Source organism: Leptonychotes weddellii, chromosome 9 (genome assembly GCF_054177405.1).
Source record: "Leptonychotes weddellii isolate Sample4059 chromosome 9, ASM5417740v2, whole genome shotgun sequence".
Lineage (NCBI taxonomy): Eukaryota > Metazoa > Chordata > Mammalia > Carnivora > Phocidae > Leptonychotes > Leptonychotes weddellii.
In genome coordinates, this window is record NC_138377.1 from 8,879,146 (window position 1) to 8,895,258 (window position 16,113).

The 16,113-nt window shown below is 53.4% G+C and overlaps 1 protein-coding gene across 1 annotated transcript in view; it reads right to left on the reverse strand.

Moving 5' to 3' along the window:
• The window catches only part of OTUB2 (OTU deubiquitinase, ubiquitin aldehyde binding 2), a 25,634-nt gene extending 13,689 nt beyond the window's left edge, over positions 1-11,945 (reverse strand). The window contains exons 1-5 of the mRNA XM_081830002.1: positions 11,868-11,945; positions 10,335-10,522; positions 8,750-8,860; positions 7,794-7,913; positions 7,430-7,546 (exon numbers count right to left, since the gene is read on the reverse strand). Of these exons, the coding sequence (XP_081686128.1) occupies positions 7,430-7,546; positions 7,794-7,913; positions 8,750-8,860; positions 10,335-10,469 (483 nt within the window). The 5' untranslated portion in view covers positions 10,470-10,522; positions 11,868-11,945. The remainder of the gene's footprint in view (positions 1-7,429; positions 7,547-7,793; positions 7,914-8,749; positions 8,861-10,334; positions 10,523-11,867) is intronic.
• Between the last annotated feature and the right edge of the window lie 4,168 nt (positions 11,946-16,113).

Sequence of the window (16,113 nt, forward strand, 5' to 3'; positions counted from 1 at the left end):
CCCCCCCCCCCCCCCCCCCGGTGATCACAGTAGCCTGGTGTCCCTTCGGGGGAACCACATGTCCCCTTCTTTCAGCCCATGTAGTTTATGCCGAATTCGGCACCGGCTCCAGAAGAAGGACTCTAGCCATAAAAGATATTCCACCTCACTTAAACTCAAAAATTTGACCCAGGCCTGGCCAATCAGAGGATGGATTCCCCCTAGTTACAGAGATTAGTTGAGGATTGGATGCATCGCCTAAGTCTGGCCAATCAGGGATTTGTTTAAAGAGAGGCACCTGACCCAAGGCGAGCCAATCAGAGTGAACCCTGGGACTTGCCCTGGGACTTACTGCGAAGGGACTTTTTGTCTTTCTTCCTCTGAACTCAACTTTGGATGCAGAGTCGAGGTTTTTTACTTGGAACCCGAGAAGGAAGCCAAAAGGTAGAAGAGCATCGAGCCCAGAGACAGAGACAGGATTCTGTTGACATTGAGCTCCTGATCAAGCTGTGCCTGAAGCTAGAGTCCCTGGCCTTTAGTTTTATAAGCCAATGCATTCCCTTTTTCGGCTTAAGCGAAGTTGAGTTGGGCTCTCTGTCATTTTTGAACCAAATAGCTCTGGCTTTTTTAGCTTAAATTTTTTGGCTTGGCATTGTCGAGCCAAAGGACACAAACATTTTTTTAAGCCCCTTGAGACCTCCAGTCAAATTGCTTTCTAGAGAGTTTATGCAAACAGTATCACGGTTTAGACAGCCTATTTTACAAGCATTAGCATATTAGCTTAAATTTTCTTACGGGCAGAAATTATGTGGTTTAATCTTATTTTTAGTGAGTGAAATATGTTTCATCTTTATAGGCCATTTTTATTTATTTTGTGATTTTCTGAATATGAACAATTGCCTTTTTTCACTTTGTAAGAGCTCTTTACATACCAAAACCATTGATCCTTTTCCAAACCTAGCATCATTTCCCCCCAGTTTATTGTCTTCAGATACACTGATGTGTTCTGAGGTAAATGCAGTTTTAATTTTTATGTAGCCAGATTATTTTCAGGTATCACTTCTGGGGCTGTCATGCCTCCCAAGTGCTTTCTGACTGAAGAGCGGGTCAACACAGACCAGATTTTCTTCTTTTTTGGCATTTATACACCCAGTATTACCGTATACTGGGAAAGCCATCTCATTGGAACTGCTCCGGAGCTTGCTAAGAATGCAGATTCCTGGGCCCCACCTCAGAACCAGCATCTCTGAGAACAGGCTCTCGGTATCACCCTAGTTAGCAAGTGTCACAGTGGTTTTAATGGACACGGAAGTTGGAAAGCAACCACTCAAAGGAACTAGAATGTTCTACCGTGTATGGTCTAAAAAGAGGACATAATTTTATTTTCCTGCCGAATAGACAGTTTCTTCAGCACCAGCCACTTGCCAATAACCCAACTTTCCCAGAACAGTCTATAGGAAGAATTTTCTCACACGTGGAGTTACTTAAAGCTGGAATCTGTTGGCCAGTAATGAGCTCACAGTCTCACAAGTGTCCAAGCCCTGGACCACCTGAGATCTTGGGGTCTCAGGGTCTGAACAGGCAGTCAGATGAAGTGACATTTCATAAGGTACTCGAACCCCTGCTTTTTTCTCCAAATGCACTTGAACGCCTCTTCGCAGCTAACACGAAACCCAAGAAAAAGCACTTTAAACGTACAGGGTCGGGGCTGAGACAGCTTTCTATTTGACAGAAAAGCCAAAGGATAAACCCCGGCATTCTGGGACATGCCTGCAGCAGCATGCCCAAGCCCAGCGCCCCGTCTGTCTATTTTGTGGCCCAAGCCCCTTGTGGGGGAGGCTGGGAGCTCCTAAAAGACCGGGCTGCCCATTGCAAATGCAGATCGATGGCCAGGCCACTGCTACCGCAGGCATCTGTTCCGATGGGTCCTCCTCCCTGAGGAGTGTGACAGAACACACAAACGCATGACCGGTGCACAGCGTGCAGATGGCAGGGGACAGGAGGACCACAGTCTCCCCCCCCACCCCCAGGCCCTTACAGGCAAAGCCAGGAAACCAGAGAACCAGCCCCTGGGCATATAACCTCCCGGGAGGTTAGACAGCGTGGGGACCGTCTTGCAGCCCCGTCATGCAGATGGGACACTGAAGTCCAGCCAGGGGGAGCTGGTGCTCAAGGAGAAGCAGAGCCAGCTTAGGCATTTAGGATTTGCCATTACTCTAAAGCAGCGGTTCCCAAAGTGTGGTCCTGGAACCTGCAGCATCCGTATCTCTTGGGAACATGTTAGAGATGCAAATTCTGAGGCCTCTAGGACCCCAGATTGTGCCATCAGAAGCTCCGGGAGTGGGGCCACACTCTGTGTTTTCACAAGTCTTCCCGATGATGGTTCGAATCTAAGAATCATTGGCCCGGCACATGCCCACATTACAGGGAGAGTGATGGGATACTTTAGATCTCTCTGGAAAGCGGATGTCATGGGGAGAGGGAGATCCAAGAAAGGTTGAGAAAATGGGAGTCTCCCTGCAAGGGACTGAATGAGTCCTCCCACTCCAACTTCACATGGTAAAATCCTAACCCCCAGTGTGTTAGGAGGTGAGGCCTCTGGGAGGGTTAGGTCATGAGGGTGGAGCCCCCCATGAGTGGGATTTGTGCCCTGATAAGAAAGACCCCACAGAGCTGCCTCGCTCACCACTCAAAGGCACAAGAAGATGGTCATCTATGAACAGGAAATGGACCTTCACCAGACCCTTCCAGTTTCCATAAGTGTGAGAAATAAATGTCTGTTGTTTAAGCCCCCAGTCTGGGCTTCTGTGAAAGCAACTCAAGTGGGCTAAGACACCCCTATGTGTGGCCTCTGGGTCCAAGGATAAATCTCTTAGCCTGGCCCATGGACCCCACAACGGTCCTGCAGTCCACCTTCTCAACCGCCCATCAGGTTCTTCGTGCACCAGCCCAACTGGAAGCCCCTCGCCTCGTGTTCCGTTCCCTTTCTGAGCCCTCCCACGACCCTGGCCTTCTCAAATCCGACTCAAGCCCCACCTGAGACGTCCTCTTTTCTCCAAAGTCCTGTGAGATCAGATCTTGAAACCATGGTCTGTTCCCTCCTGGGTTCCCCTTTGTTTAAGCTACTCGTAGAGACCTGACCACACTCAGCCTGATTCTATGTAGCTTCCTTCATTGATTCAGCAGCCAAATCCTTCTCATGCTCCTGCCTTCCCTCCCTCAGAGCCTCCTGTCCCCTCTCCCAACAGCGCCTGGAAAACAGCGACCCTCGTGTTTGTTGACTGCATAGCGGCATCTTTTCTGAAACTCTTCTTTGAGAGTTAATGTGCTGACCGCTGTTTGCAGCTTGTCAATTGTTCTTAGCTGGCAAATGTTACCCAAATGATAAACCAGTGCAGACCTCCAGAGGTGAATTCTTTCCAGGGCTGAAGGGTTGCTAGGAGGATTTTACACCGCAACACAATAAAACCAAACCAGTGTCTTCCAGGTTAACCAAGCTCTCCCGACCCTGGCCTAAGAAGGTCAGACTCGGAGGGGACTCCCTTAGACACCCTCTTGCCCAATCTTGCAGATGGAAAACCGGCCTGGAGAGGGGCTTTGCCTGGCCGAGGTCTCTCTGAGAGCAGCATTCATTCCAGGCAGCTCTGGGACCCTTGGGAAGGCAGCAGGCATTGACTCGGTATTCAGCTTCTGAGAACCAGTGATGAGATGCCCCCGATAGACAAGTTCAGTACCCCCAGTCTGCCGTGCTCCCCAGTCTGCCGTGCTCCCCAGTCGGCTGTGGGTGAGGCGAGCTCCCATGCATCCTATAGCTCTGGGTGGCTCTGTACGAGAGTTCCCGTGGTTCGGATGTTCCTAAAAGCTAGGCATCTATCCAGAGCTCTTCTTAGACAAACCCGCCCCTGGCTGTGAGTCTGCGGCCTCCAACCTGGGACCTCCCACCTGACTGCTGCTTTCAACCCAGGAACCCCACTCTCTCTTCCCCAGTCCCAGCCTCCACGCCTGCTGATCCCCCAGGACAGAGAACAGCGCCCCCACCTCCAGGCTAGCTCCTGCCCACTTCGGGGGCACTGTGGTGAGAAAAGGAGGCTGGACAGGTAGGAAGATGGTCATGATGCTGGCAGGGTCTGCATGGCCACTGGCTGGCTCAGTTCGAGCTGGGGCACTCTGAAGTCTGGGTGCCTGGAAGGGGAGTTCTGGGGACCGAATCTTGATCCCTTGGGCGTTTCCTGAAGTATCTGGGGTATCTTCTGGGGTTCTTGAGACTATCCCCTGACCAGCATACTCTAGGTTCCATGAGCAGTGAGATATATCTCACTGTCTCCATTTTGTCCAACATAAATTCCTGGGAGGAAAAAGAAATCTCTCTCACCTGCCTGGTGCTTTGACATCCCGTCCCAAGGACCAAAGCACCATCGGAGGTTACCTACACTTCCATTAACTCTCACAAGTGCCCTGCAAAGGAGGTGGTATCAATGACACTTGGCCAATGTGCAAACTGCAGCTCAGAGAGGTTAAGCGACTTACCTGGAGCTGCACAGCCCAGGGGTGGCAAAGCTGGATGACAGAATCCAAGTCCTGGTGTGGCTTCCTGAATGTGGTTGCTTGCCTCTTTTCACTGCTTCTTCCAGGAAGCCCACCCTGACTGCCCCCAGCCTCCCTCTCTAAGAGGCATTCATTTCCCAAGAACCTTCTACCTCCAGCTCTTTACCTAGCACAATGCTGAGCACATGTGGGTGACTCAATAAGTCTTGGTTGAGTGGTTGTTGCAGGAGACCCCTGGCACCCCTTGACATCACCGTGTAATTTCTTCCTTTTTCTCGGGAGGAAGATGAAATTAATGCGCTGTGACTATTTAGACAAATGTGCCCTTATTGAAAACGACATCATTCATATCACAATGTGAATATGAATAACATGAGTTGTGCCCCAGGGGATGCCAACAATGTGAATGGTGTCCCTGGAGCTGTGCCCTGATGCTGTATGAGAGCTTGTGAGAAGTCCTTCTCAATAGAGAGGCAGGCTTGCTGACTGTGGGCTGTTGCCACAGCAACCCTGGGGCAGGTACTCGCCCCTTTGGCGTTCCTGAGGAACTGAGCATCCTGTGTTTGAACGTCGCCACTGAGCCTGCCTCAAGTAAGGAGAGCAAGTTGTGACCTAGCACGAAGCCAGTACTGAGGATGGCTTATAGCAGAGCGTGGAAAGGACGAGTCCTGGCCAATCCAGGGAGCCTCGGGTCACATCATGCCTGAAACCCACCCGGCCACTGAGCTTCATTCAGGTCATGACGCAAACATGCCCCGTGAGAAGAGTCAAACCACCTCAAAAAAAGAACAGAGTTGGAGGACTCCCATCTCCCCATTTCAAAATTTACCCCAAAGCTCCAGTAACCGAGACAGTGTGGTATCGGCATAGGATAGACATCGAGACCAATGCAATAGAATTGAGGTCCAGAAATTTACCCTCACATTTGTAGGCAATTGATTTTTGACAAGGGAGAGGAGACAATTCAAGGGGGAAAGGATAGGTTTTTTTCAAAAGATGGATATCTTTATGCAAAAGAATGAAATCGGACCCCTATCCCATACTATATACACAAGTTAACTAAAAATGGGTCATAAACCTAAATATTAGAGCAAAACTATAAATTTCTTATTAGAAAGCTTAGGTGTAAATCTTCATGACTTGGGATTATAGTTTTTGCAATGTGATGTGATGCCTAAAGACAAGTAACCAAAGGGAAAAAATAGCTTAACTGGATTTCATCAAAACTAAAAGCTCTTGTTCTTTAAAGGACACAATCAAATGAAAAGACAACCCACAGAAGGGGAGAAAATATTTGCAAACACATATATCTGATAAGGGACTTCTATCTAGAATATATCTTAGAATGCAACAATTAAAAAAACTCCAAATAATCCAATTTAAAAGTGGACAAAGGATCTGAATAGACATTTCTTCAAAGAAGAGATACGAATAGCCAATAAGCACATGAAAGATGCTCAATGTCGTTAGTCACCAGGGAAACGCAGAGCGAAACCATGGTGAGATATGACTTCACACCCCCTGGGATGGCTGAATTATGAAAGACAGACAATACCAAGTGTGGACAGGATGTGGAGAAATTGGAACCCTCACACATTGATCATGGGATTGTGAAATCATGCAGCCACTCTGAAAAACAGTTTGGCAGTTCCTCAGAATGTTAAATATACAGTTACCACATGATTCAGCAATTCCTCTCAGTGGTATCTAGCCAAGATAACTGAACATTTATGTCCGCACTAAAACCCGTATGTGCATGTTCATGGCAGCATTATTCACAACAGCCAAAAAACCCGGAAACAACCCAGATGTTCATCAACTGATCCACTGGTCCACACAGTGGAACATTATTCAGCCCTAAAAAGGAATGAAGTAGTGATTGATACTATGACGCGGATCGACCTTGAAAACATGCTAAGTGAGAGAAACCAGATGCAAAATGTATCTTTTTGGAGTGAAGAAATGTTCTGGGTAGTAGTGATGGTTGCCCAGTTCTGACTGAACTGAAAACACGAAGTGTATGCTTTAAGAGGGGAAATGTTATGGCATGTGAATTATAGCCTAGTAAAGGTATTATTGAAAAGAAAAAAAAGACGTGCTCTGTGGTCAGTAGAAGCCAGAGGCAGGTCAGAAGTCAGAGACACATTCTCTGTACCTCGGCATCAGCATATGGCAGGTGGGGGGCTGGTCCTGGGGGGCAGTGAGAAGGGGAAGCTCAGGGGACTCAACCGAGAGTCTGAGATTTCAACTGACGAGGCTCCCTTAGTCACTGAAATGTGTCCTCTCAGAGTGCACACGTGAGTGTAAATGCGTGACCACACCGTGTGCATCTCCGTGTGTTTGCAGGTGCTTCTGCGTATGTTTCACGTGTATTGTTAGGTGTGTAGAAAGCACACGAATGTCCACATGCGTGTGTACACTGTGCGTGCGTGTGAGTGAGTGTGTGTGTGTGTGTGTGTGTGATGTACCAGGGTGGGGCCACAAAGACCAGGTAGGGCGGGAGTTTCTTTTTTTTTTTTTAAAGATTTTATTTATTTATCTGAGACAGAGAGCATGAGAGGGAGGAGGGTCAGAGGGAGAAGCAGACTCCCTGCCGAGCAGGGAGCCCGATGCGGGACTCGATCCAGGGACTCCAGGATCATGACCTGAGCCGAAGGCAGTCGCTTAACCAACTGAGCCACCCAGGAGGGCGGGAGTTTCTTTATACCTGCTTCTGATCCTGCCCCAAATGGGAGCTCATTACAAGTTTGTCGAGTGACTAATAGAGACCCAAGACCTACTGCCCCAGGAGTCTGTGTAGCCATGGAGCGGCAGGCTCATGGGGGCTAAATGTGAATGCACCATGAGCTGAGGCTCAGGAGAGGCTGAGGCTGGAGACCAGCCTGGGGTGGCAGGGAGGCCTCACCTGAATCAGGTCGAGTTTAGAGAAGAGGCCCATGCTCTTGGGCGTGCTGTGGGCAGAGGGGGAGCACTGCTGGACCATGTTGTTGATGGCCATTTGCAGGTAGTCGAGCAGCTGGTTCTGCAAGAGGAAGAGGAGGAGGAGGAGGAGGAAGAGGTTCTGGTCCTCTCCCAGCATCCCCCTGCCCCCTATCCCCAGCTCACTCAGGCCAGAGAAGCCACCTTCTCATCCTGCTCTGTGCTGCAATCCCAGAGGGCCTTGCCTGAGTCCCTCCCACCCCAGGGCCTGAGCATCCTCCCCTGCCATGAGGGACATTGAACTAACTTCCCAGAGGGTCCTCCTAGCTGGAGACACCTGTGATCCATACCTGGGGCAGGGCCTGGGAAGGGTCATGGAGGAACCTGGAGCTCCTCACTCTGGGCAGCACTGGAGTCCTAGACTTCAGGTCTTCAGGGCTGTGGCCAGCGGTGGCAGCCTTGCTTCCCATCTTGAAGAGAAAGATCCAGAAGGGGCTCTATAAATAGTGGCCAATCCACTCCCTCTCTAAGCCCCTTGGCTGGAGGTCAGCAACATGTAGATCCCTATCCTCATGTCTTCCAAATTAAGATTGCATGGGGACTGAGAAGCCCCTGCCTTTGCTGACCACACTCTGACCAGGTGGAGTGTGCCCCAGGCCTTGCTCCTGGTGTCTTCCCAGCAGCCCCTACGGCTGGGAGGGCATGGGCTCTGGTTTTAGTGATGACCCAGGGACCAGAGGGTAACCAGTCCCCATTCCAAAGGCCAGGAAGGAACAGCTAGAGAGCTTAAGCCCAGAAATCCTGGCCCCTGGGCATGGGCTTTGGCCATGACTTATTCTTTCTAAATATTATTTTTCTCATCTGTGAAATAGATACAGAAATGAGTCCACCAACATTTAGAAGTGCCTGTCCTGGGTTAGGGGGCTAAGCACTGCCTGGGATGATCACAGAGACGTATGAATTCCTGCAGATAGTGCGTAATAACTCACTTAAATGCCACTGTTCTGTTTTTAACCACAAGCATCACAGAAGGACTGGGTAAGCACCCAGCTATGCCAAGCCCTGGGACGGGGCTGGGGATCCCAGCTCTGGTTCTTGGCAGAGCTTGTCTCTTGCCCCTCTGTGGCCTCAGTTTTCCCATCTGTAAAGTAGTTTCTGCCCCATCTTCGGGAAGCCCTTTGGAAGCAGACAGCAGGGCGAGGTAAGTAGGGGGTGTGTGTGAGTGTGGGGGGCGTGATGCTTACTGAGGAGACAGCAGCCCCCAGCCCTGCCCCCACCCCACCCCCATCCCACAGATCGGACTCACATTATAGCTGTCCATGTCCTTCTGGGAGGTGACACGGTGTCCCAACTGCCCCCACCGCTTCTGCTCGTGATGACATCGCTTTTGCAGCTGACACAGCTGAATCTTGAGGCTCTGTGATGGGAGAGGCTGTGTCACCTGGGTGCAGCGAAGTCTGCTGGGGCATCTGCCCTGGGCCTGGTCCTGAGGAGCTCACTGCCCTGGGGCGGGGAACGGGGTCTGTGCCATGATGGGGGTGAGCGGAGGGGAAAGCTCTGGGTCTTCTAGCTGTTCAAGGCACCAGGAAAGGCCCGAAAGGGCATGTCCAGACTGACTGGGGTTTGAATGTTGGCTCACGGCCCCCAGAGCCCCTCTTCCTCCCGTAACCAGAGCCAAGAGTCTGTGCCCTTGTGGACAGCCTCCCGTGGCCCAGCCTGCTCCACACAGGGCTGTGCGGGCCACACCCCACCGCGAGGCCCCATGGGGCGTGAGTTTGGACACGGGACATACACAGGTGTCCTCACTTCTCTGCCTCTTAGTCTCCTCCCCTGGAAAGTGGGAAGAAGAGCGCAGCTGGGTCTATGGTGCGAAATTTAAGATGGGGTGGAAAAACTCAGCATATGCTTAAAATGAAGATAAATTAATTAAGATAAATAGTATCTTAATCCAATGTTTTTAAAAAATCAAAGTTAATACAAAGCATCCATGATGGACAAAATATTAAAATTTTAAATAAAGATGGGGTCCAACGAGCACTTGAATGCTCACTTCACTCACCTCCTCTTGTCTCAGGCCTAGGAATTAAAGCACTTAGCTCCAGGTGCTGGGGTGAGATTTAAATAAGATAAAGCAGGTAAACTGTGTCTCGCTCTGTCCTGCCCAATCATAGAGGGTCTGGCTCTCCAGAGGGAAAAAGGTGCAAAGTCATGTAGGTTTTCAGTGCGGCCACTAGGGGGCAGAGACTCGCTGCAAATATCACGCCCTGATCCTTTGCAAGAATCAAGCCATCCTCAGCCTTCCTCTCCTTGTCCCCTTCCCCTCCTTGGTCCCAGGCCCCAGCTGCAGCATGCAAATTCTTCCTGCCATGCCTTTGCCTGGGCACTTTCTCCTGGCTGGGATGCCCGGCCCTCCTGGCAAAAGTTCTATGTATTATAAGATTAACCAAAAAGGACAGAGAGGTGACTTCTTGGGGCACGCACTTTGGCACTGTTCCGTGTCTCATGACACCCTATGAGCTAGGTTGCATTGCCATTTGACAGAGAAACTGAGGCTCAGAGAGGGGTCACCCTTGCCCAGGGTCATGCAGCTAGTCAGAGAGTGAAGTGCAATTGGAACCCGGTCTGTTTGAATCTAGAACTCGTGGCTTTTCTACCACCAAGAACACCTTTTGAGCATAAGCATAAGTTTCAGGAGAAACCCCGAGTCAACCAGCAGACAGGGAGAGAAGGGGATACAGAACAAGGCTCTGGAGTGACAGGCCCACCCAGACCCTCTCTGCAGCCCACCGCTGCTCCGAGCCTTCTCCCCTGAGGTGCAGAGGGAAGGGGGCCCCCTCTGCCCCCAGTCCTATGGGCTAAGGGCAAGGGACCAGGCTGCAGATAGCTGTTACCGGGATAAGAGCCCTGTGGCTCTCCTCTAGAGACTCCAGCCTCTGGTGGAAGACCTGGCTCATCTCGGAGAAGGCTTCCAGATGCTTCTGGATGTCCTGGCTGATTGTGAAGAGCTGCCCATAGTGCTCCACCATGGTCTCCACCAGGACCACCTCTGGCTCCTCTGTTTTCTCCCCTTCATTGTGGCCTAGGGAGACAGCCATGACGGAGTGGGTGGGCACAGAGAGCCCAGCCCTCACCTGCCCCTGCAGGGGTGATGCCAACGATGTGGATGGGACTTCTGCCGCGGCTCTGTGATTCCAGCTGCAGGCCCACAGTTGAGAGGCGCCAGCCGACCCATGCGGGGCTTAGCCCAGGACAGCAGGTGCCCAGCCCCCTCACCCACCACCGGCCTCTTCAATTAACATTTGAAAGGTCCCCTAGCAGCCGAGAACCCAGATTCTGGAGCCAGGAGGCCCAGTGAGACAGGAGACGGTCCCCAAGGACCCGGAGCCTTCACCCCTCCTTGGCTTGGTGCTCAAAGCTTTTTGTGCTCCTCAACCTTCCAGTCACCATCTCCCAGCAACCCCTGCCATGTCCTGGTGCTCCAGCCCACTGGAACTCAACATCCTCAAATTCACCATGCAGGCCTCTGGCTCCAGCCTACGTTGGTGCTGTTCCCTCTGCCTGAAATACCGTTCCCCTTTGCTGACCTCATTTGAGCCCCATGAGAGGCCACCTCTTCCGTGAAGCCTTCCCTGACATCCAGGACAGTTTGGGGGGCTCTCATCGCTCCACAGCATTTAGTGCAGCGGCTCTGAAGTCCGACCAGAGTCTGAGACCCAGCCCTACCACTTCCTGGCTGGGCATTTTGGGCAAGTTCCTTAACCTCTCTGAGCCTGGGTAACACAATTCTCAGAAGCTCATAGAGAGGGGTAAAAAAGATTTCCTAAAGAGGCTAGCACAAAGTTAGTTAATAGTCGTTAATAAATGGTAACTTAATAAATGATAAGTTATTCTTATTATTGATGACGTTGAGCTAATGATGATAAAAATTCACGTTTGACCCCCCCTTCCCTTTCCTAACAAGCTTCTGGCACTGACAACAACGGGCTCCAGTTCTCATCAGGATAAAACAAACACAAAGCCCATTTCTGGTGTCTGTGTAAGTTTAGCTGATCATCGCAAAACAAGAAACCAGAACCAAAGACACACAAAATAATGGCAATCATAGCTAACACATACTGGGTGTTAGCTGAATGCCGGGCACCGCACCACAGGCTCATGAAGGATGAGTTCATCCGATCTGCATAACCAGTCTTGTCCCCCTTGTACGGATCGTACACCAGCACCTCGAGAACTTGCCTCCGGCCACACTCGCGGCACAGGCAGGTCCCGGGCTCACCGGGCAGGCTCGCGCGGCCCCTGTGCCCTGTCTCTCCACTGTGGCATCGGCCTTTGTGGGTCCTCACTCTGCAGATGAGGTCAAGGCTCACACCGCGCCCTAGTCCCAAGGCTGAGAGGTGGCCGTGGAGACGAAGCGGCATACATACCCTTAGGGATTATCTCAAGGACCTTAATCAGATAGTCTTCAAAAAGCTTGTGCTTCTCGACCTCTCTCTTCAGCTTCCTCTGCCTGCAGAGACATTTCAGTGACAGCAAGACGCGGTTTGGAGGACCCCAGGTCGTGAGCTCTTGCAAGACCACTCTCCGTGGATCTCCGGCTCAGACCTGCACTGGGCGGGCGCACCCCCCCCACCCCCATCAGCGGGCCGCTGACTTAAGCCTCTCCACCCCATTTCCTGCTGAGCAAACTGAGCCACAAACAGTTCAAAGAGCTGCCGTGGTCAGGCGTGAGGAAGGAGCACCAGGGAGAGGGGAGTCCAGTCCTTCTGGTGTGGGGTGGGTGGGGGGTCTATGGAGCCTCCCTTAGAGGCTGGCCTGAGCCAACCCCCCCCCTGCCAACCAGCTGGTGACCTGGCTAGGTGCTTCACCTCTGTGCTTGGCTAGCCCATCTGTAGCGACAGTAACCAGAGCCCCTCCCTCACAGGCTGGCCGGGATCATGCGTGGGGCGCCCAGCACATAGTGAGCACTCAGTCTGGGGTTGGGGACCCCAGCACCCCCGGGAGGGGAGGCAACTGCGTGCTGCTGCCCAGCCATTCTTGACTCTTAGCCGAGCCCCTGAGCAAGCAGAGTCTCCAGTCGGTCGCCTGCTCTGTGCCCAGTCAAGGTCAGCGGTCAAGGGCAGAGGCAGAGTGGGACCCGCCCCGGTCAGCGGGACTGTGGCGGGCTCTGGGAGTGACTGCTCAGGGACCCAGGGCAGGCCTCTCTGCCTCTCAGGCCCCGCTTCTCATCCATAAGGTCCTGAAAAATGCAGGGAAAAACCATCTTTCCCCACAAATACCATGTGGACCCTGCGCACCATGGCGTCCAACCTTAGTGAGGTCGGGAAGCCCGAATAGAATCTGATGGAAGGGTTGGACCTTTTCTCCACAAAGTTGCTCACAGACACATCCTTTTGCATCTGATTCAGGCTTTTATGGGCAGCCTGAAACTGACGGGCTGCCCGGAGGGTGAGGACCCAGGTCTCCACTCCAAGGCGGGGGGAGGGGGGACAGCCTCGTGGGTTGACTTTAGAGGGGCTGAGCTGACAGGTACAGGGGATGGCCACCCACAGCCCTGCCTCCAGGACGGGAGACTAAGCCCACAGAGGGCCTGGGAGGACCCAAGGTCTGAGCTCGGGGAGCAGGAGCCACGCCCCCCACCCCCTCCCCACGGCTGCCCCTCCTGTTTACTTCCAGGGATTGCTCCCCTCCTTGTCCCTTCCCTGCCTGGCCCTCAGGGATGTTTGCTCAGTCCCAGCCACCTAGTCCAGTGAGGACGCCACTGGGCCTGGGGCAGGGCCACAGCTGGGCCTGGGACCTCTCGTACTTTGCCTGGAGCTCGCAGAGTTCCTGTAACAGCACCTGCAGGTCCCTGTCCTTGTCGCTGCTAACGCTCCGGCCAGCCCCCTGGCTGGCGTCCACGGCCACCAGCATCGCCCCTCACCACCCCAGCGGGAGGACGAGGGCCACTTGGGCCAGGCAGGAAAACTGGTCAGCACTTTCTCTCCCGACTTTCCCAACAGCCCCCGGAAGCCAGGTCACGTTCCCAGTTCGTGGAAAAGGAAACAGAGGCTCAGAGGGGGACTGTGACCAGCTCAGGGACACACAGCAGGACTGGATCTGGACTTGAGGCTCACTGAAGCCAATGTCTGCGGTCTTCCAACAGGTGCTGGTTTCTCGCAGCATTCAGGAGAGAGCCCCAGGGTCAGAGCTAGGGGCTGGCTCAGAAAGCAGTGTGGATGGGGTGGGGACACCTTGGTGGCCTATCCTACCCACCAGCCCTCCACCCATTTCTGCATTCAGTGACATCACATACTCTGAGCGTGTAGAGAGCTCATCAAAGGAGCATGGAGGGGCGCCTGGGTGGCTCAGTTGTTAAGCAACTGCCTTCGGCTCAGGTCATGGTCCCAGGGTCCTGGGATCGAGTCTCATATCGGGCTCTCTCCTCTGCGGGAAGCCTGCTTCTCCCTCTCCCACTCCCCCTGCTTGTGTTCCCTCTCTCACTGTGTCTCTCTCTGTCAAATAAATAAATAAAATCTTTAAAAAAAAAAAAAAAGGAGCATGGAGGCTGAGGCAGACACTTTGAATGAGCTCATGGTCAGGCTGGGAAGGTGGCCTAGTTAACAGGTAGTTTCCACACGGCCTGGCAAAGAGCTCTGGACCATTTGCCTAAGTCTGGTTCCCGATTATGGCCCAAAGGAGAAGAAAGTCTCCCTAAGCCTGCCATTCATTGGCCATCTGCTGGGCCAGCCACAGCATAGGGGTGGAGCAGGGAGAGAAGGGGAGAGGTTGCGTGGTCAGTCTCTCCAGCCCTGAGCATCAGACACTGGACATGAGCATAGGGAAGGAGGAGGGGGCCCTGGTGACTCATTCACAGCTCCAGGAGCTCAAAGCCATTGCCGCCGGGCCGTGACATCATAATGCTGGCCTCTGTCCTATGATGTGTCCATTGCAGGACCCACCTGTGAATGAAGGGCCACCTTCTCCGTGGCCTACCCCCGCCTCCCTGGTTCAGTTCCCAAGGACAAGGGGGAGAGGCATCGGTGACCCCAGGGGGGGGTCTCAATTTTTTGTCCCTTCTCTCAGGCTGGTCAACTATAGGCAAGGCAGAGGTCATTCTTAAGGCCCCCACTTTGTGCGCTCCCGCGATCCCACTGGCGTGTCCCAGGACTCTCCCTTTTACCTCCTTCTACCTGATTGTGGGTGGCTGTAGCTCGAGCCCTTCCCCAGCGAGGGCGCTCAACAACCCAATAAGGCTCAGCTCTGCTTGTGGCTCAGAACCACACCTGGCCCAGGGCAGGGGAGGGGGCAAGGTGAAGGAGGCTTCAGGCCCTCAGCCTGGGACCTGCCCCTGCCTTCTGGCTTGGCCCTGGTGCCTGTGGTTGGGGCTGCTGGGCCTGTGGCATTTGGGGGAGCTGGGCCCGGTGCCCATCCCTGATACCCCAACTAGCCGTCCAGGCCTTCCCCAACAAAGGCCCCCATTCAGTCAGAGCCCCTGGGCAGGGGCAGGGATTGGGGCCTATCCTGGGACACACACATCAGCAGGCCGTGGAGTCAGTCCCTGCCTGCCCAGGAGTCCCTGAGCAGGTCTCAAGGGAGCTGCCTCTGTCTGCCCTCCGTGGTTCTAGAGCCTCTCAAACATCTGATGAGCACCAACTGAGACATGAAGGTTCTGGCCTTGGGTTCATGCATGGGGAATGCTGGTACACACAGATGTCTGGGGTTCAGGGTTGCCCAGAGAGTCAGAACCGGCCTGGGGGGTTGCTGGGAGGGTGGGAGGAGGGCTGGAAGAAGTCCCCCGCAGAGTTGACAATGTCTGAGGTGGTTCCTGAGGATAAGAAGGAGCCAGGAAGTGAGGTGGGAAGCGTATTCCCGGCAGAAGAAACAGGTGGGATCAAGGTTCAGAGGCACAAAATAGCATCCGTGGCCCGTGGGAGCTATAGGCAGATGCTTAGAGGTGAAGGTCGGGGAGGGGGTGGTGTGGCTGCCGCTGGAGAAGCCATCAGCAGGCACCAGGGTGTATGGGCCGGGCTCTCCAGCTGCCTGCAACAGAAACTAACAGGCTGCTCTGGGCAACAACAGCATCTGTGGAAGGTAGGAGGGAGGCCACAGAATCAGAAGAGCTAAAGACCCAGGCCTGGGGAACCCAAGGCTCAGGGCAGCCCTGGAGATCCAGGCAGCAGGAACTCAGGGGGCTATCTCCCCAGATGAACCCTCCCCTACACCTTGCCATCAGCCCCTCCATCCCCAAGAATCAGGGTCCTTAGAGAAGGCACCCAGTTGGCTGAGCCTGGTCATGTGCCCGCCCCTTGGCTTAGACTGACAGTCACATCATAGGCGCTGCTTTGGGGGCTGGAAGTTTCCCAGAGCAAATCCCAGGCCCTTTGGCTGGAGGCTGGGCAATGGAGGCTGAGCAAGTGCTCAGCACACGGAGGCTCAGGGAAGCCCGGGGAACTTGGGCTTTATCCTGAAGACAACTAGCCGCTGGAGGGTCCCAACTGAAGGAGTGGCCTGGTCAGACTGGCATTTTGGAGCGTGCCCTCGGGCTCAGAGTGGAGGTGAGCCAAACATTTGTCAGGACACTTCTAATGTCATGTGGCATGCCACGAGGTCAGAGCTGTTCTTTCACAGTGGGGAAACTGAGGCCCAGAGAGAAACTTGCCCAAGTCCTCGCTGTTGGGAAATTGCTGAGCT